The following is a 20,266-nucleotide window of genomic DNA, read 5'->3' as shown; positions in this document are numbered from 1 at the left end:
GAATTGATGTCTGAATGCTGGTGCCAAGCCTTACAGATTTACTCTCAGGTGGAGCATCAAAGCGTTTGCTTTTAATGTCACGCCTGATACTTAAAACTTTATTGTTATTGTTTTTGAATGCTTTGTAATTCCGACCAGACACGGAGACAGAGGTGAAAGAGAAAGAAAAAGACAGAAGATGGGGGGGGGGGGGGCACAAAAATAAACAATAATGAACAAGACTCTGCTTCTAGACCTGCAGAAAGAAAGAAAAAAAAGGGGCACAACAACAATACAACAAGATCCAGTTATCACTGCGTCATGAAGAAATATATAATCAACATTGTTTTACTGAACAATCACACGATAATAAATCACAGTGCATTTAGTGCCAACCACAGCCTTAAGACCTGTGTTGAACGTGCCCAAGTCCATACTTATGAGAGCACCATGTGAGCACCTGTGTGTGTACACGTGCTTGTTTATGTAAGGTTTCTCTATAAAAGCGTCCAATAGAGAGTGTGAGGGACCACAGATCTGCCCCCTAAAGATGTGTAGGAGACGGAGGGAGCTCCAAATCTCAGAGATCCAGGAGCTGCCCCAGAGCACAGGAACTCCAGGGAGACTGCGACCAGAAAAGCCCCCGCCCCCCTAGAGAGGCGCAGAGGATCGCCCCGGGGGGCCACAACCAGCAGCCGGCAGAGTCCCGGTAGGCTTTAATTTCTGAGTGAACTGAAGGTAAATGACTTCCATGAGTTGCAAAAACAAAAAATTGACGTTTTTAACTGCAATCATCTCCTGGTGAGAAAGTTGTAGTTATTTTAGTCCATTGGTGGTTCCAAGGGAGGAGGGGGGGGGGGGGGGGGGGCACAGGGGCATTGATCCCTTCAGAAATCCTATTGGCCGCCTGAAGTGCCCTTCTCCTGTCACTCAGCTGTCCTTTGCTCAATGATCAGATTACATGTGGATGCAATTCAGAGTCCAAACACTAGTGAGGCTAATGAGCATAACAGAAATTTCCAGCGTGAAATCTTGTGGAAGGATGTTAGACTAATACTTGGCCCCTTTATAAATATTGTGGCGCCTTGATGGCCCCATAGTCAGAAAAGGCCTACATCTGCCACAGTTTTGGTCCAATTTTGAATGTAGCATAGCTTCTGTTTGGGCGCAATACTGTTTGCTTTGACTGACATGGCTGCTGGTTTGTGTTTGGGATCGTTTGTAGTGATGCTGGTGTGTGTCCCCAGATTCTACTCATCACTCACCTGACTTGCACCTGTCAATCAGCCCAGCTGCTCTCCCTCTACAATAACTCCCCCAACAGTTAAATAGTCCATGGTGTCTCAGTCATTGTCAGACTAGCTTCGTATGTCCCCCTGTGCTCCAGCCTAGACTTTGATGTTGAGTTTTCTTTGCCTCGAGCACCAGGTGAACTCAGCCTGCTCTTCCACTAAGTTTTGGTTGACTTCACCAGGTTCTTGGGTTTTTTTAGGCTTTTTGAACCACTTCAGGGCACTTGAGGCACTTCAGGGTTCGCAAAACCAGGTAACGCTCAGCTGCTTGCACATTATAAACTTTATAAACTTTAGCTCATTTTAGAACAAATGCTAAAATCTATTAGCTAACACTACTGCTCAGTGTCTAGAAACGAGTACCTTTTTTGGTGTTTGCTATAACTGTGGCAGCCATCTTGAACTCTATCAACTACAGAAGTCAGTCAGCTGTTGATTAGCATCCCATGAAGATTTTCTATGAATTTAATTAAAATCTGTCTCATTAAATAGTTAGCTAACAGACCATTAAACACATAGGCAAAAACATTATCACACACCGTGTCTATAAGAAGCTAATTATAAAACAATGCTGCAAACATTGAAAAGAAAGTTCACTTGTTTTTCAATACACTTGCAGCGGTCTATAAATTAAGGCCTTGTGAGTTGATCTCTGTGTGTGTGTGTGTGGGGGGGGGGGGGGGGGGGGGAGAGATCTCTCACATTTCTGAAGTTAGCCAGAGGAGTGGGGAGCACTTGTCTCTGATTGGCTAGTAACTATATGACTCTACCACTGACTCACATTGGTATTGACTTCTGATGTTTTAGCTCCACAAATAACACAAGCCTGCATGAGCTCTGGCATGTTGTTGAGTTGCTAATGCTAACGGTTAGCTTCTAGCTATGTGCTCTGCTCTCTCCTGGATGATAAATCAACAACTCCCTTCCCCGTTATGAGCCAAAGATGGGTAAGTCCATGAAAGCTCATTTTTCTATCGGCAGCTAATGCAGGGAATAGGAGTAGATGACTACGTTCAAGTTTAGCCTGCATGTTAAACTCAGAGTGACTGATCAGATTAAAAGAATAACAAGAAAAAACATTTTCTCAGGGATCACGGTCTTCAAAAACAGTCCACAGTGCAGTTAGCCAATGCTGAAGGTGAGAAAACTATGATTAAACCTCTCGATAAATGATTTTGATTCAAACAAGGACAATGTTGATGGAAATTTAAATTACGACAGGGTACTGCAGATTTTAAATGTATCCCTGTTCCATAAATGGCTCAAATAATCTCTGAAAGCACCAGAAGAAATTACATGTGAGCACCTTTCTCTAAATAAGAACAATCAAAACATCACACACACCCAGCCCACAGCTGCAACAGGTACCACCCCCACTAAGCCAGCCAACCACCTCCCACCTTCAAATTTCACACTATACATCAGACTCTCCCCTCTACAATAACCCCCCTCGGCACCACACTCACCCTCTCTCCCCCCTCTCAGTTACATCGGACCAGGTGAGGAGAGAACTGAGGCGGCTTAAGAGCAGGAAAGCTGCAGGTCCTGACAGGATCGGCCCCAGACTGCTCACAGACTGTGCTGACCAGCTTTGTGAAGTGGTCACGCACATGTTCCTGAGCCTTCAGCTACACCTCCTGTGTGGTTCCAGTTCCCAAAACATCACATTCCAGGGAACCAGACCATTACAGACTAGTCGCCTTGGCCTCCCATCTGATGAAGACTATGGAGAGACTCATCCTCAACCATCTACGTTCAGTAGTGACCCTGGAAATAGTCCTACTGCAATTTGCATATAAACCAAACATGGAGGTGGAGGACGCACTCATCAACCTGCAGCGCCGGGCTCTGACTCGCCTTGAGATGGATAAAAAGCACTGTGCGAATCATGTTCTTTGACTTCTTACGTGCCTTCTACGCCATCCTGCCGTGTCTACTTCAGCAGAAGATGAGGGGTGCAGTAGTGGACGAACATCTGACTGCATGGTCCATCAACTACGTCACCAACAGGCCACAGTACGTGAGGCTGCACAACTGTACATCTGAGGTGGTTGTGTGCAGTACTGGAGCTCCACAGGGTACAGTGCTCTCGCCCTTTCTCTTCGCCTACAACACCAGCAGCTGTCACTTCCATAAGTTCTCTGATGACTCGGCCATTGTCGGCTGTGTGTCTGAGGGGAATGACGAGGAGTAAAGGTCAGTCATCACGGACTTTGTGGACTGGTGTGAGCATAACCGTCTTCGCTTGAACACCAGTAAAACAAAGGAAATGGTGATTGACTTCCAGAGAAACACTCCTCCTCACTCACCAGTAAACATCCAGGGAGCAGACAGTGAGGTGGTGGATACCTTCAAGTACCTGAGTGTTCACCTCAACCGCAAACTGAACTGGTCCAACAACACAGATGCTCTGCATAATAAGGGCCAAAGACGCCTCCACCTCCTGAGGAAGCTGAGGCGTTAACTCCCAGCTGCTAAAATCCTTTCATCACTCTGTGGTTGGATCTGTTATCCACTCTGCTGTAGCTGTTGGGCTGCAGGCAGCTCGGACCGAGACAGGAAGAGACTGATCAATCTAGTTCACAAAGCTAGCTTGGTTCTGAGCTGCCCACTGGATTAAGCTGAGGAGATGTGTGTAAGGAGGATGCTGGGAAAGATGACCTCCATCTTAATAAAACCTCCTCCACCCGCTGCATTCCACTGTGGAGACCATGGACAGCTCCTTCAGGGCAGACTGAAGCTTGGTTTATGCTTGACACATTGACTTTCCGCTTGGTGATGCGGCTCGCGGCTGGAACGCGCTTCACAACTCGCAGCGTTTATGGTTCATGCGACTTGTCTCTGCGGTGAGCCAATATTCTCCCAAACTGTAGGGGGCAGCATGGAGCTCTACGGCATGCATCCAACACTACACCATAGTAGAAGTAAAAATGGCTGTTTACAACACGGCATTCCAGCATTTTTAACAGCGTTCTCGTCTTTTCCAACAGTGCGAGCTATTTCTCTCCAAGAATTATTAACAACATGTTGATCACGGTGATCTCTGAGAGCTGAATCATACAAATGTATGTATTTACGAACCTCTGCCATACTAGTTCTTGCCAGTCCGCCATGTTTTTCCATGTTCGCCATGTTTTTCCGCGTCCGCCATGTTTTTCCGCGTCCGACCGTTCGCGTGGTTAGAAATTTTCCTAGGTGCGCGTTGCGGAAATTTTGGGCCATGCGGAGACGCGGTGGAGGGCCGTGGTTGTTAAAATGACGCAATTTCGCCGCGCGAAGCCGTGCGAACCTCGCAGACACGTCAAGCATAAACCAACCTTGAGACATCCCAGATGTAAAACAGAAAGCTGCTGTAGGTCATTCATCCCTTCTGCAGTAAGAGTGTAATAACTCCTCAGTTTAACTGGTTCTGGCATTGTCCTGCTACACAACACCAATGCAATATTCAATATGTGTTCAATACTTGTGCAATACCGGATTTACATAGTATGTCCTTGTCTCTTGCAGTATGCTGCAAGAATCACTCCACTGGTTGCCCGTTCAGTTCAGGATCAATTTCAGAATTCTGCTTCTTGCATTCAAATCTTTGAACAGTCAGGCACCTCCCTATCTGTGTGAACTCCTCCATTACCATCACCCTCCTCGTGCTCTTAGGTCTGAAGATCAGCTCCTCCTAACTGTCCCTAAGGCACGTCTGAAGGCCCGCGGGGAAAGGGCTTTTTCTGTCTGTGCCCCAAAAGTGTGGAACTCATTACCTCTTCAGGTTAGGCAAGCACCCACTATTGCCGTTTTTAAATCACGCCTGAAAACCCACTACTTCTCCCTGGCCTTCAACTCCCAAACCATAAAGCATTAACTCATCCTTAGTTTTTCCACCTTGTTTGTTCAATTTAAAATGTGTGTTTTTATATTCTGGTTTTATTTGTTCTATTGGTTTTAGTTTGTTGTTCTTGTGTTGTTTTATTTATTTGTTTTTATGTGCAGCACTTTGGTCGGTTGTAATGCCGAGTTAAAAGTGCTTTACAAATGAAGTGGTATGGTATGGTATGGTATGGGGTATGGTATGGTATGGTATGGTATGGTATGGTATGGTATGGTATGGTATGGTATGGGGTATGGTATGGTATGGTATGGTATGGTATGGTATGGGGTATGGTATGGTATGGTATGGTATGGTATGGTATGGTATGGTATGGTATGGGGTATGGTATGGTATGGTATGGTATGGTATGGTATGGTATGGGGTATGGTATGGTATGGTATGGTATGGTATGGTATGGTATGGTATGGTATGGTAGTGTTGGAACCGATGGTTGGAACCAAAGTTTTTTCCTTTTTTTATTCGTGGCTTTTGCTGGTCGAAGGTTACAATACTAGACTACTGCCTATTATCCCGGAGCTCAGAGATGGATTATACCGTGCTGTGAATGCACAGACTCATATAATTGGCGAGATAAGTCGTAAGCTTGGAACTTTGGCTGAGTTTCATGCATTGGCACAAAAGATGGATGCGATCAAGGAGCGAGTGGATGAATCAGCACGGATTGGGATAGATTAATTACGCCATTATTGGATTATGTGAGGTTGAGGACCAGCAGAACTTTAAGACAGAGAAGAAATTATCTCTGTCTGGCCCCAAAACAATTTCTTATCTGAATCTGGTGCCCTTGAGCCTGTGAAGGTAGCGCGACTCAGGGCTGTGAATGACCACAGTCACCAATTCTTGTCATGTGTCTTTGCCTATGTATGTCTGATCTCAGAATTGTGTGTACTGAAACTCTAATTTCCCCCTGGGATTAATAAAGTATATTTGAATTGAATTGAATTGAATTGAATTGATGTGTATATACATGTACCTTTGTTGTTTTTCTTCTAATTATTCTCTTAAGTGTTGGTGCTGCTGTAACAAGCTAATTTCCCCACTGTGGGATCAATAAAGTCTATTCTAATAATAATAATCAGTAAAATATGAGTGGTCTGATATTTAAATAATACCTTCTATTTTTGTAAAACTGTTTTGATGTAAGAAATCTGGAAAATACGTAAGCGTATTACCGTCAGTGCAGGGGAAAAAAAATTAAGGATCAGTATCTCAAAATAACGAGAAACCTTCTTGTTAAAATGTGAAACTTTCTCATTAAAATGTGAAACTTTCTCATTAAAATGTGAAACTTTCTCATTAAAATGTGAAACTTTCTAAATACAAGGTGATATAAATCTTGTTTTAATGAGAAAGTTTCTCAAAATTGCATGTTTCATATCTCGTAATAATGAGAAAGCTCTAAAGGATGAAACACGGACATCTCGCGGAGTGTTTGAAACGTGTCCAGAAGAAACAAAGTCGACAGAGTCAGAAAGCACCTATTTATGCCTTTTTAAGAGCAGCAATAAGCCAGAGGAACATATTCCTCCACATGTTCGTCAGATCGTCCTCCACTATGAAAATGGTTGAAAAATGGATCCAAAATGAAAGTTGAACCGACGTCTTTTCTGGTCGTGACATGAACATCTTTCAGCGCGTCTCATTTGGACATTTAATAATTAAAAAGTAGGCTTCTTATTACCGTATTAATGTAAAAAATATATCATTACTGTAAAAAATACCATTACTGGAATAGAAAAAAAATACATTCACGCTGTTTTGTTCCAGCCTGTATTTGAGCCGGGTCATCAGCCTGTGAGGCGGATGCCCGTTGAGCCATCTCTTTGACATGTAAAAGTAGTCCCCCAGTGGATGTAAACTTACAACTGATTCACAACATGCTCTATGTCGAACTCCACATAACAAATTGTCGAAATAATGTAACACCAGGTAATATGTTCAGTTACATATTCTTTAACAATTTAAGCCGTCCAACGGCGACAGCTTTTGGCCGTCAGAACAATATTTGCTGGGATGCTTTACGTTGAACTTCACGTAACTAATTGTCAAAATAACAGTTGTACATGTAACTGTAGACATGTGAAAATATATCAGAATGGATTTTTAGGAACATTTCTGTTACAGTTTATTTTCACCAATTGAAGCCGTCCTACCAAGCCATTTTTGGCCGTGGACATACCATTGGACCAATATTTGCTGGATGCTATATACGTAACTAATTGTCCAAATAACAATAATACATGTAAATGTTGACATGTAAAAATATATCTGAATGGATTTTTAGGGAATTTTCTGTTACATGTTTTTAACAAATTTAAGACATTCAACCGCGACAATTTTTGGCTGTGGACACCATGTTGCCGTCGTGACAATGTTTGCTAGGAACCCTCACTCAGATTTCTTATCAAAGCAGTATTGTGGTTGTAGTTGAGGTGCAGCTTTCAAAGTAAAAGTAGACTTCCTGCTTGTGCTTTTTCACATTTAAAATTTTGAAACTCTTTTCCATTCACAAACGATATGCATAAAATATATGTCCTGATATTACACTAGCATGTTCTTTCTGTGTGGGAAGTCTGCAGGTGTTTTAATGTTGTTATTTGCCTACAATAAAACACAACTTCTTGGTATGAATATGTGCATTCGGTTGCCTTGGCAACAGGGTTTGTCGGCGTCGACAGAGAAAAGATCTAACAAGCGTAATTTGTTGATTCAAGCACCGTTGTTTGGTGCTTTTATCCCAGTTGTTGTGGCGCTGCTGCACTTCCTAAAGGTTTAACATCAAGAAATGGAATAGCTGCCTCATTCATTCTGAGCTGAACTCCACAACATATAACCGCCGTTTTACCGTTATAATCGTTGTCATTATTACGAGTTATTAAACAAGTTATTTCGAGAAACTTTCTAGTTAAAATGAGATTTATATCACATAAAAATGAGAAACTTTCTAGTTAAAATGAGATTTATATCACATAAAAACGAGAAACTTTCTCATTATTACGAGATACTGATCCCTTGTTTTTCCCTCGCATTGATGGTAATATGCTGCCATAGAAAAACAGGTAAACTTAGATTTTTTTTTCTCAAAAAACTGATAAAAGTGGCCCTTTGGGTTTTATAAGGGACACTATTTAAAGTTTTCAGATTCTCTCAAGCCAGTATACCGTAAATCCTCTAATACACGCCCGGGCCTGTATTTGACCCAAGCTCATCAAGCTCCAGGTCTTTATTGGAAGGAGGGCCAGTATTAGAGGCAGGCCTCTATTTCTATTTGAGCAAAATGAACAAATGGTTCGCTGGAGTTTTTGACAATTAAAATTGCGCCCACATTTTCAAATTAAACACATTTCTTTTAACAATGGTAGTTTCTGCTTCAGCCCTCTCCCCCCTCCCCCTGCTTCAGCCCTCTCTCCCCTCCCCCTGCGCAGCGGCCGCAAACTCACTGATGCGCCTGCAGCCTCTCGGAGTTCCTGCTGCTCTAAACATTAAAATAATTATTTCATTTTCTGTTCCTCACTTCTGATTACCTTCAATGGTGTCTGTTTGTTGCAACCAGCAGGTACAAAAACTAACTTGTTTTTATTTGACTATTTTTCTGTCCTGTCTGTTTATTATCTTCCTGCATCTCCTCTCAATCCTAAAGAAAAACTGCTACCTGGGTTCATATATATTCACCTCATGAGTTACCTTTGAACTGCAGTTCTAAAAGATCTACCGACCGCTAAAACAGCGGAGTGCTCGCCGGCGGCATCAGTGAGGTGCGTCACCGAGGACAAAACAGGTGATGCGCCCCCTCCACAGCAGCGAAAAGCATCAGGCACAAATAAAAGAATAAAAGACAGAAAACATAAAAGGAAATGAGCCGACATGAACGATCGCGTGTTAAATTAGTTTTTGAGGTGGCGACACCTGATTTGATAATGTTACTGTGGCCGTGCTCAGGACGCAGATGTCTGGAGCGCGTCAACAATCAGAGCTTTGCATGCGCAAGCTGGTTAAGGTTAGGATGGAGTGAGGGGAAGGTTAAATTGCAAGAGGGTAAACGTCACAATTTGGTTAAATGTCCGTTTTAACAGCGGTGAAGTCGACTAGTGACTAGTTCATACAACCCCTGCTACTGCTCCCAGAGTGTTCTGCAGCATAATCAGCACGTTCTCTTTGAACTTGATATCAAATTTTCGCCTCCTCTTCGTCTCCGCACGGTTAAAGTTACCCTCGCGGTCTATCACTGGCTAATCAAAAGTGAGACGGATGACACAACCGCCCCCCGTACTTGCTTGTTACCACATTCCACCCGGCCACAATAAAAAACCAGCCATTATTCACCTCCGCAGTCTCCGACACCGGCCAAAATATGATACCCGGCAGTTAATTAAATACAGGCTAATATTAGAGGATTTACAGTATGCTAAAATGACCCTTTACAGGCTTAATAAAAAGACACTCAGGCACCACCGCCCTCTGTGACCAGAATATTGCACTTGCAACTTCAGAGTGTCGGTCAAGTCTCTGTTGGACATAGTAAGTGGAGCTGACATGCCTGGCACTGCAGTCTGCCTCCATCACATTTCCTGCACGTTTTAGATCCTGAACAGCTGATTTGTTTGATTTGGTGATGAATCACTCCTCTAGACACTAATGAAATCTGAGGTGACATTTCAGCTGTTTGATTAAGGTGTTAAAAAGACAAAGCACAGCAAGGAGATAAGCTTCACTTCTGGTTTTACTAACAGGACACTAGGGGGTGCTAGAAGCAAGCCAAAACAGCCAAGTGTGCCTTTAATTTTGGACCCTTGTGAAATTGATTTTGAGAGCTCTGAAGTAGACAATAAAATCTAAAGGTTTATCTAATCTGCTTCTTGTGACGGTACTTGTTATGGTTTATGGGTCCTGAGGTCATAATTACAGAAAGTTATCATGAATTCTGCCTCAGACGGAGCCACTCTCACACAACCTTCACGAAATGAACACGTCCTGCTTATGGCGTCGGTCTGAGCACGAGGTTGTGTGTTATTTAGTTTGTGTCTCAGCAGGATTAATAATCAAATGGATGGGACTACAACTGGTACACTTGCCTCTTTTTAAACTGTTTGTTGAGCTGATTTCTGTTCTTATGTTCCAGCACACACACACACACACACACAGCCTGAGACAGCCTGACCTACTCTGCTTGGGCTTCAGGGAGGCTACATATTTCTGTAAGCCTGCTGCGATGTTCCGTTCAGCCTTTGGCTGCCTGATCAAACCCCTGATGGACCGGGAGGAAGGTGTGTGACTGGTAGATGTGAGGAGAAGAGAGGGTAAATCTGCATGCACCGTACAAGACGAAGCGTGACTAAACATGCTTCAAAGTGCATCTCACTTTCCTCCCTGCTCTTTGATTTGTAGAACTTGTTTCCTCTCTTTCATGTTAGTGGATATTTTTTTTATTTGTTATTTTTTCTAAACCTCTCTGGAAGAGTCCTGCTGAGGCTGGAGAGAAAGCTGTTAACCTACAGCACTTCCCTGTGCTGACATGACACTAAAACACCCAATTAACATTTGCAGCTGGTTGTTGGTCAGCCACAGGAGAGGTTTTCCCACATTTGCATACGGAATCTGAATGCAACAGGCTCGGGAGCTTTCTGCAGAACAGTGCAGGGTTCTCTCGTCCCTCATGAGCAGGGCACTCAGGAAGCCAGGAGAAAACAACTCCACATCGCTAATCTGTCTAGCTGAGAGAGACAATGTTGGGGAGTTTAGTCCAAAGAGAGAAAATGTCTGATTCTGCTCTCCATAGTGCCAAGAAGTATAAAAATAATGTAAAACAAACACCTGCAGGAACAAACCTTGGTCTGCTTCCGTGTTTGGGTCGATTGCTGAGCTTATTGATCTGTGCGCAGCCCACCTACATTCTTAATGAGGTGGCTCAAAAGATTTTGGGAGATGCTTTGAAAGTGTGCGCCAATGCGTGTTTGTATGGAAAGCCAGTGTGTGTGTCTCTGTGTGTGTGAACATACACTTTGAACTGTGAAGAGGAGTGTTGGGGAGTTACCTGAAACCGGGTTTTCGGGGACCCACTTGGATCCGGGGTGCAGGGAATGGAAGACCGTGCGCACCTCCTGGCAGTTCGGCACCTGCCCGCCGGGAAGAGGGAACAGCTGGAGGAGAGCGCACAGGGAGAGCGCTCCGCGGACTGAAAACGCGAGCATGGCGGGACGCTGAGGGGAGCCGACGATGACAGGAGCAGCTGGAAAGCTGAGGGGAAACTTCAAAAAGTTACAGCACGAACCCGGGATTGCTCTGAGGATGGGACGGTACCGCTCCGGGCTCTGTTCGGGTCCTCATCCTCCTCTTTGTCCGCGCCACCGACCGCACCGCTAGAGAGGAAGGTTGCTCCTGGTGAGGCTGCGCCGACAGGAACAACTTCTGTGCTGCTTTTGGTTCTTCTTCCAGCAGCGCATCGCCGCTCTGCGCAGATGGACGAGATCAGGAGGCATGAGCGCGCGCTCCCTGGATGCGCGCGACACGAGCTGGACTCGGTAGCGCGACGGTCTCACCGTGCGTGTGTGCGTGTGTGCGTGTGTGTGTGTGTGAGAGAGAACAGGGACGACGAATACCTGATGCTGGTTTTAGCAACATATCTCAAGAACCACGTGACACACTAACCCTAACAGAACACAAAAGTGTGATTAACTGATTATCTTTTGGTGCAGCCCAGATTCAAGAAGGCTGCTACAGCTAACCAGTGTTAGCAAAGCACAGTTATAACCAACTCTTTGAAGCCAAACTATCAATTAACTTCTGAAAACCGAACGAAACTGGAATCATTAGTCTTACTCAAGATGGCTGCTGCAGCTAACTGACCCAAGAAAACAAAAATGGCTATCACCCTTGGTCAGTTTTACAGATACTAAGCTAAAATGTAGTGTCATAGTTAAAAGTCACAACATCTCCACGCACAACTTGTTTAACAAGAGGGTTGGAACCAGGACCGAGTACCTAACCCAAGCTGGGCTTTAGCCATACTAAGTAAACACAACAATGGTCAGAAATCGTCAGCTAATGAGCTAACATTCAGTGTGATAGTAGCCAACAGTCACTCCTAGGTCTGGGCAATATATCGAAAATTTTTCATTATCATTACTTCTGACATTTGTCTATATAATTTTTCGCATGTCAATAAATTTGATTATAAAAAATGAAGAGATGTGTAAGTCAGCAACACTTATGTCCCTTTAAGAAGCTGTGCCACATGGAGCCACGTAAAAATGTGATTCAACGTAATACACGTGTCAGCCCCATCTAGTGGGCAACTTTTGTTTCTGCGCATACCTAGTTATCGTTCATTTATCGTTATCGAAGTGAAACCCTCCATATATCGTGATAGATTTTAGGCCATTTCGCCCAGCCCTATTCACTCCCATCACTATAATGTAAGTGTTCCACTTTCTTCAACTTTATTTATCTGGTAAAACTATTATTTTACTGTTGTGGTTTAAGGTAGCCTTGCCCATTAACCTTTATTTGTATAAGCAGCGTAGCTTCTCTCTCTCTCTCTCTCTATATATATATATATATATATATATATATATATATATGTATGTATGTATGTATGTAATAATAAGCTTTCAACCTTTTCCAGTTTCAATTAAGTGTGAAAAGGCTTAGAAATGTACAGTAGAAATAAAGAGTCACTTTTAAAATAATTCAACTACATTATTTTAATAAAATTTCAAGGTAATCACTTCATGTAAATCTACATTAGTAAACACAAAAACTATAACTGTAAAATTCACAGATATTGAGCTAAAACAGAATCTGTTAATGCTTACTAAGAATATTTCATTATTTCATTTATATACATCAAACTTTCACCCAAAGCAACTTACAATTGTGGATTCAGAAATAGCTAACTAAACAAATGTGCAATTTCAGTCTGTGGGAGGAAACCAATGTACCCAAAGCCCATGATTACATGCTAACTTCACGCTAAACAGCCACCGTCAGGTTTTGAACCTGCAGCCTTTTTACAATAATTAGATAAGCGCTACCAACTGTGCCACCATGCAGCTTGGGATTTGACCAAAATGACAATTGTCTCCTTTACTGGGCAAATTTTGGATGCATGTTGCATTAAACAGAAACCAAAGTATTTTAGAGAACTTCATATTACAGGAAAAATATTAGTACTGTACAATAAGTTTCAATAATATATGCTTTTATGTGTACACACCTATAAACCTTGTGTGTATGTGTGTTGCTATTCAGCCATAAAGCATACACAAATCAAGTTAAACATCTAAATCAAGCAAAGGTTTATATAAACAGTCTCATCTGAAGCTGTTGGCTTATTTTAAGCTGATCTCCCTGAGCTATTCTAGTTGAAATGGCGCCATCGAGTGTTCAGTTTGTATGTCAGCATCCAAATGTTTTTACTTAGAACAGAACATTTTCTTTGAACTGCAATAATCATAATATACACAACTTGTGGGTGCATCAGCAGGATTCTGGGCAGTCTGTCCAAATACATTAGGTGCTGGAATTCTGGATTCACCAGTCATAAAATGACTACTTCAAAAGATGAGCCAACATCTCACAAACATCTCAGCTAAAGTAAAAACAGAAAGAGCAGCTTCTCGAGTCCACAGTGACAGACGTTTCCAATCTTTCAAGCTTTCTTCAAAGCTGGGAGTAGCAGAAAACAAGAGTCAACGTGGTGCGTCGGAGGTGCAGAGAGCTTTGCGTGGATTTGCACAGCAAACACCGGGAGAAGCTGAGAGCAAACCAACAAAACTCCCCATAACCTCAGCTTCAGAGACATCTGTGGGAGGTGACAGGCAACGCCTGAAGTGCTCAAACTGCAGTAGTTCAGAGTTTCCTACCTGCACTGTGAGCACTTTTGTGCTGCCGAGTCGATGGCATGTTCAGCTCAAAGGGACATCTTCACGCAGTGATAAATATCAGACAGCTATTTCTTACCTTTTTAACTTTTATTTCTCCCCAAAAAGAATCAATCAGGAAATAAAAAGTACACAGGCCACAATTTAAGAGTCGTGCTGGAAGGCTGGAGGCTTTTCACTGCAGTTGTTTTCAGGGCAATCGCAGTCAAAGGTGGTGACACAACCAAGCCCTCCAGGCAGAAGGAGCACCCAGGGCAGTAGATGCTGAAATACTTCACTTACTACACTAGATGCACCTTAGCTAGAGGGCTTCCAGCTCCTCCAGGAAACACGGTTGGAGGCAGGAACATCTGAAACAGGACAAAAGCTGATAAACAAACATAAATAATTCATCCTGTTACAAATTCACTGTGGGGAATGAAGACATGCTCTGCAAGCTTATGGAACTGTAGTCCTTCCTGTAGAATAGAGATAAAGGCACTGTGATAAGAGATTAGTCCACTTTTCACAACCAGGGTCAAAATCCTCAAGTTAAAAGTTATTGCTGGCTACTAAATTGCAAATACAGGCCTTCTGTAGAACATGGGTGCATTTATGAGTTACTCCAATAGCTTCAGAGTGGCTTTTTTTAATCAGTGCTCATTTAGATTTTTAACCTGTGGACTCACACATGCATATTTAATACGAACAAGGTGATTCTGTTGGGTGATGCTGGCTGAATGCTAATAAAGTAGCATCACCCAGGTCCTGTTTCAGGTCTTTGCTGTTTGATAAAGACACAACTGTACTTCTGGGCGAGATTAGTTTAGTCCACACCCTTCGCCCTCCACTTGTCCACTTTTCACCACAAAAAGCACAATTTGCTGTAATGGTCAGGACAAAACGAAACGTGTGGTTTTAGTAAAAAGCTGTGGTTGTTACTAATGTAAGAGTTCATTAAAGATTTGTTGTTTTCACCAATTTGAGTCCAAAATCAAGTGTTTCCCCGGAGTCTTGACTGTCAGGCAGGTTTGGGGGGAAATTTCCGCACGTTTCTCGGCTGAGTTTCTACTTAATAATTAAAAATGAAGCCCATGATGTAGTTTAAACGATCATATTTCCTCTGACCTTTGTTGTTTTTAGGCTGAGGTGTTACATCCGAGTACGGAAAAGGCCCAAAGCCGTTTTAAAAATGGCGCCAACGGGGCTGCCTACGACGTGAGCGCGTGCACGTCTTCAATTTAAAAGTATCTTTGGTAGCTAACTAAAACAAAAAATCACGTAAGATAATTCACCCAACCGCTACTAGCCACGGATGTTGTATTAGTACGTGTTACTAAGGATTTACGGTACAGAATTAGGATACATGCAGCTCTGTGATATATTATGTTGAGTTTTGCTTCATAATAACGAAAAAAACTGTTAGACGATAAAAGGTGTTTAAAAATAATTGAGTCAAGTCTAAAATGGGTTTCAGTCAAACAGCAGAAGCTAGCATGAAGTCGTGCGGTTGGTTTTGAATTAGAAGAGAAGCAGCAGAGCCTACCTTTGTACCGAGAGGAGTTTGAATGGATGAAGCGCACTTCCTCCCTATCACGCATCTTTGTCACGTTTTAGTTGAGACAAAAATGTGTTTTTTCAAGCATAAAATGAAGAGAGCATCTTTCCTGTTTTTCCTCTGTGTGGGGGTGGGGACGAGAAAGGAAGGGGTGCCATCCATAAATCCTCTCCTACTTGCGAAGAAATGGGTCGATACTTCAGCATCGTCCTCAAGGCCCGAGTCCTCCAGGGAAACAGGACATCCACATACGGAGGCGACAGGAGTTGGAGCAGCAAACCTCGCTCCAGTGTTGTGTGCTGCTGGTCATGGAAAGCCATGAGGCTCGTGACCTGTAACCCCTGTTGGAAACCCTGCCCCCCACCCACACGAGGACGACCCTCACCCACCCGTCCCTCCCCATGTGTACCACCAGCGTCGGAGCTCCTCGGAGCCCTCAGGCTGGTGACACTCCCCTTCTCGGTGGGAAAGAGCTGCAGCGTTGCAGGCTGAACTCTAACCCACTTTCCCATGCTGCTTCTGTTTTGGTTGCTGGATTCGGATGAGATCGTTTATCTCATCCTGCCCTGATCTCATAGTAACATTTAGATAAAGATATTTGTCATTATGTGGTTGAACCGATGGGTTGAACGAATAAAATCTGTGTTGAGCTACAAAGGATCATCTGAAATGCCCGAAGGCCTCTGGAGCTCCACAAAGCTCTTCCTTGTGGGCATTGAAGACATTCCCCTAAAAACAGGGAAGCTTTGAAACATGCATGAGTTTTGGTGTTGAGATTGTAGCTGTGGTCTGCAGGACAATAAGAGAAAAGTCTCCAACAAATGCTGTGTATTATTATGAGAAAAGGAGAGCAGCACTGGTAGGCATGGAGGTGGGAGCACAGCAGTGTGGTGAAGTTTCACTCAATAAAATATGCAGTACTATAGCTTATAGAATTTTACTTTAATTAAAAAACACATCCATCCATTTTCAGCCGCTTATCGGGTTGGGTCGCAGGGCAGTAGCCTAAGCAGCGAAGCCCAGACTTCCCGGTTCCAGACCACCACTTGGGCCAGCTCCTGTGGGGGAATCCTAGGCGTTCCCTGGCCAGCCGTGAGACACAGTCCCTCCAGCGTGTCCCGGGTCTTCCTTTGGGTCTTCTCACGGTTTGACGTGCTCAGAAAAAGAAAGTTAAGCAAAAAAAAACATGTTGTGTTTCGAAGAATAACCAAAGTTAATGAGCTCGGTAGTTTATTTCCTTGGAAAGGCTGAGGCTACATTTTTAAATGACTAAAAAAATCCGTCTAAATTGCACCTGCTTTTTGAAGAGGATTTGCTTTGAAGGGAACATATGTATTTTTTCTTGTTATAATAGTTCTATGGTCAATACACAACATGTCTGTGAAGTCCTTTGATATAATTTTATGTGAAGGATTTAGTCGTTGTATTCTTCAGTTTCTGTACCTTCCAGAATGAGCCTTTTCATGGCGCCCTCACTTTATGAAAACAAGCTGGAGCTGGCCACGCCCACCCATCACCAACTCTGGCTGCTATTGACCCTTTGCACCTACGTCACCTAATCACGTGGGTCCGCCATGCTGGACGGCAAAAGCATGTAATCAGTGAGCGACACGAGTACTAAACAAAGGGAAAAGTAGAGTCCGAAATAGTTTTTGCGATCTTCAGCATTCCCTCTACTAGTTCAAGCCCATGTTCAGTTATCAGAAGTAGCGCATGGGGCTCAAAGAGAGCGGTATTTACAAAAGTTAAGTGTTTTTAACTAGCTTACGAACGTTAGCTTAAGTTCTCTCTGCAGCTGTTCACCAATGTAAACAAGCTGCCTACTTTGCCTAAATTCACCCGACTGGATTTATAACATTATGTTTCACTTCACACCGAAGCTGGTTTAAAAAATGTCCGGATCCCTACAAGTGTTTCTTGCTGCTGCTGTCACACGGGGATGAGACAAGATTTCTCGACGTTCGCACTAAATGACGTAATTTTAACACATGTAATCATACATTGGAGCAATGTTGTAATCAATTATCTCACATTTCACTACAGTGCGCATACTCCATGGTGAAATATCTATCCATCCATCAGAAGAACGCATCACGTTTGTCCCTGTCCCTGTCTTCGTCATGAAATAAATAAACGTTAATCTTACCCGGTAAAAACACGTTCACTGTGAACCTGAGGGCTGCTAGTCCGTTTGATTGATCGCTGCAGTTCATCTCCGTCCTCAGTCTCGATCAACGTCATTTGAAAAAAAAAACGAGTTGACTGTTAGTGCAGCCAGCCACGTAGCAAGTTGTTACCATTTTACTGTGAAACCAACTAAGTAAAAGCGATAAAAGGCTACAGACGGGGTTGTTTTGACTAGCTTCACCAGAGTTTCAACGTGTATAAACGGTCTTTTTGCCATCTGTCATGGCGAACGGGACGGTCCCATGAGTGGCGTGCAAAGGGTCAATAAAATGAGAAGCTCCAATATGCGGAGGGACTCGGCATGTGAGAGGTATTATACTTTTCCAGTTTGTGACATCACAAAGAGAGACTTTTTGAATTGGCTTGTTTTAGCCACAAAATTCCTAAAACCAAACAATGGGGGGGGGGGGGGGGGTTGCATGATAAGTCTCTTTTATAATTGTTATTTAAGCAGACTTGTTTTACATGAATGTTAAAAATATATACACAGATCTGCTGTGATTTCCTGAACAGCCTCTGTTTGGAGAAATGGACATTATAATCAACAGGACTGATGAGCTAAGGGCTAGTCCAAAAGAAGCCAACTCTGAGGTGTCTTGCTGCGGTCATAAAACTGCTCCAACCTCCAGACATTCTCACCAGTTCATGTAAATCATCACTTTCACAGTGCTATTATGTCAGCAGACATATTTCTGCTGACATAAGAAAACATTGGGTGTTTTCTGCTGAATTCGACCCCTGGATGCTTCAGAAATACTTTTTGCTGCTTCTGGTTAATCAATCAATCAATCAATCAAATTTTATTTGTATAGCACCTTCTACAACATTATCCGAAGCCCAAGGTGCTGAACAACATCATTAAAAGAAAAACATTCCCAGTACATGGGCATAAAAGCAGGATAAAAACGTAAAATCATAAAATATCAAGCAAACACTATTACAGATAAGAGATATCGGAATAAGACTAATCGATAAAAAACAAATGTCGGACAAAATAAAACCAAGCATCTGGGTTAAAAAGAAGAATAGTTAAAACCATAATGTTAGGGCAATTCAAGTGACCCTAGCGCTAAAACGCAATCAGATAAAAATGAGTCTTTAAACAAGACTTAAAGACGTGAAGGGATGGTGCCTGCCTAATGCTCAGTGGCAATTCGTTCCACAGAGTTGGAGCCAAAATAGAAAAAGCACGACAACCCCTCCATCGAAATTTCGACCGGGGGACCACCAGAAGTTCCTGTTCGGCTGAGCGAAGAGACCGAGATGGAGCATACCTGTTCAAAAGCGCAGTAATGTTAGAGGGGGCACTGCCCTGGAGGGCCTTATAAACGAGAGTTAAGATTTTAAACTGAGCTGGATATTTTACCGGGAGCCAGTGCAGAGCAGTCAGCACTGGGGTAATGTGCTCTCGACATCTAGTGCCTGTCAGGAACCTAGTCACAGAGTTAGATTTAGAATAATAAGTAACTACAGAATTCAATGTAGTTAACTATTTCAGTGTAATTGATAGTGGTGTACAATGTGAAACTTTTGTATTATATTCATTTTTTACACACAGGCTGACATATTTCACTAATGAAAATCCCATATTCAGTATGTCAGAATATTGGAATATTGTGAACAGGGTCAATATTAAAGAGCCCTGGTGCCACGCTCTAATCAGCTAATTAACTCATAACACCTTCAAAAGCCTTTAAATGGTCTCTCAGTCTAGTTCTGTAGGCTACACAATCATGGGGAAGACTGCTGACCTGACAGTTGCCCGAAAGACGACCATTGGTACCTTGCACAAGGAGGGCTAGACACAAAAGGTCATTGCTAAAGAGGCTGGCTGTTCCCAACGCTCTGTGTCCAAACACATTAAAGGGATACTTTGCAAATTTTTCCTATTTTAAAATAATTGTCTTTAGCCAGTATGAGCTAAAACAATCCCTACTGGTTAATGAAAGGCCAACCTCCCCCTTTAATCTGGTGGGCCGCTCTGTTGGGAATTAGAAATAACTGAGCTGACATACCTGGCGCTGCAGTCTGTTTCCAGCACATTTCCTGCATGTTTTAGATCATAGCTGATTTGTTCAACTTAGTGATGAATCATTTCTGTAGACACTAAGGAATGCTGGGAGATGTTTCAGCTGTCACATTAAGGTGTTACAAAGACAAACACACAGCGAGGAGATAGGCTTTGGTGTCGTTCTACCTACGGACACTAGAGGGTGCTAAAAGCAAGCCAAAACTGCTTAGTCCCCCTTTACTATATAGAGGCAAAGGGAAGGATGAGATGTTGTAGAAAAAAATGAGGGGGAGATTCACAAAGAGTGGACTGCAGCTGGAGTTGGTGCTTGAAGAACCACCACGCACAGATATGGGTTTCAGCTGCCGCATTCCTTGTGTCAAGCCACTCTTGAACAAGAGACAGCGTCAGAAGTGTCTCATCTGGGCTAAAGACAAAAAGGACTGGACTTCTGTTGACTAGTCCAAAAGTTATGTTCTCTGATGAAAGTAAATTTTG

The 20,266-nt window shown here is 43.0% G+C and overlaps 1 protein-coding gene and 1 long non-coding RNA gene across 4 annotated transcripts in view; both read right to left on the bottom strand.

Moving 5' to 3' along the window:
- Positions 1–12,577, bottom strand: part of gpc3 (glypican 3) — a 262,295-nt gene extending 249,718 nt beyond the window's left edge. Inside the window, exon 1 of one of the 3 annotated variants that reach the window (XM_054738126.2) lies at positions 11,186–12,577. In XM_054738126.2, coding sequence (XP_054594101.2) covers positions 11,186–11,342 — 157 coding nt within the window. In that variant the 5' untranslated portion in view covers positions 11,343–12,577. The remainder of the gene's footprint in view (positions 1–11,185) is intronic. The other 2 variants (XM_070550394.1, XM_015950414.3) reach the window with 2 other exon arrangements.
- A 262-nt stretch (positions 12,578–12,839) lies between these two features.
- Positions 12,840–15,919, bottom strand: LOC129161087 (uncharacterized). The gene is made up of 2 exons (XR_008561416.2): positions 15,559–15,919; positions 12,840–14,383 (listed from the first exon to the last, which is right to left on the bottom strand). It is a non-coding gene; the product is annotated as an uncharacterized lncRNA (long non-coding RNA).
- Positions 15,920–20,266: the final 4,347 nt, after the last annotated feature.

The sequence above is a fragment of the Nothobranchius furzeri genome, chromosome 1, assembly GCF_043380555.1.
Source record: "Nothobranchius furzeri strain GRZ-AD chromosome 1, NfurGRZ-RIMD1, whole genome shotgun sequence".
Lineage (NCBI taxonomy): Eukaryota > Metazoa > Chordata > Actinopteri > Cyprinodontiformes > Nothobranchiidae > Nothobranchius > Nothobranchius furzeri.
This window is presented reverse-complemented; position numbering and strand designations above follow the sequence as displayed.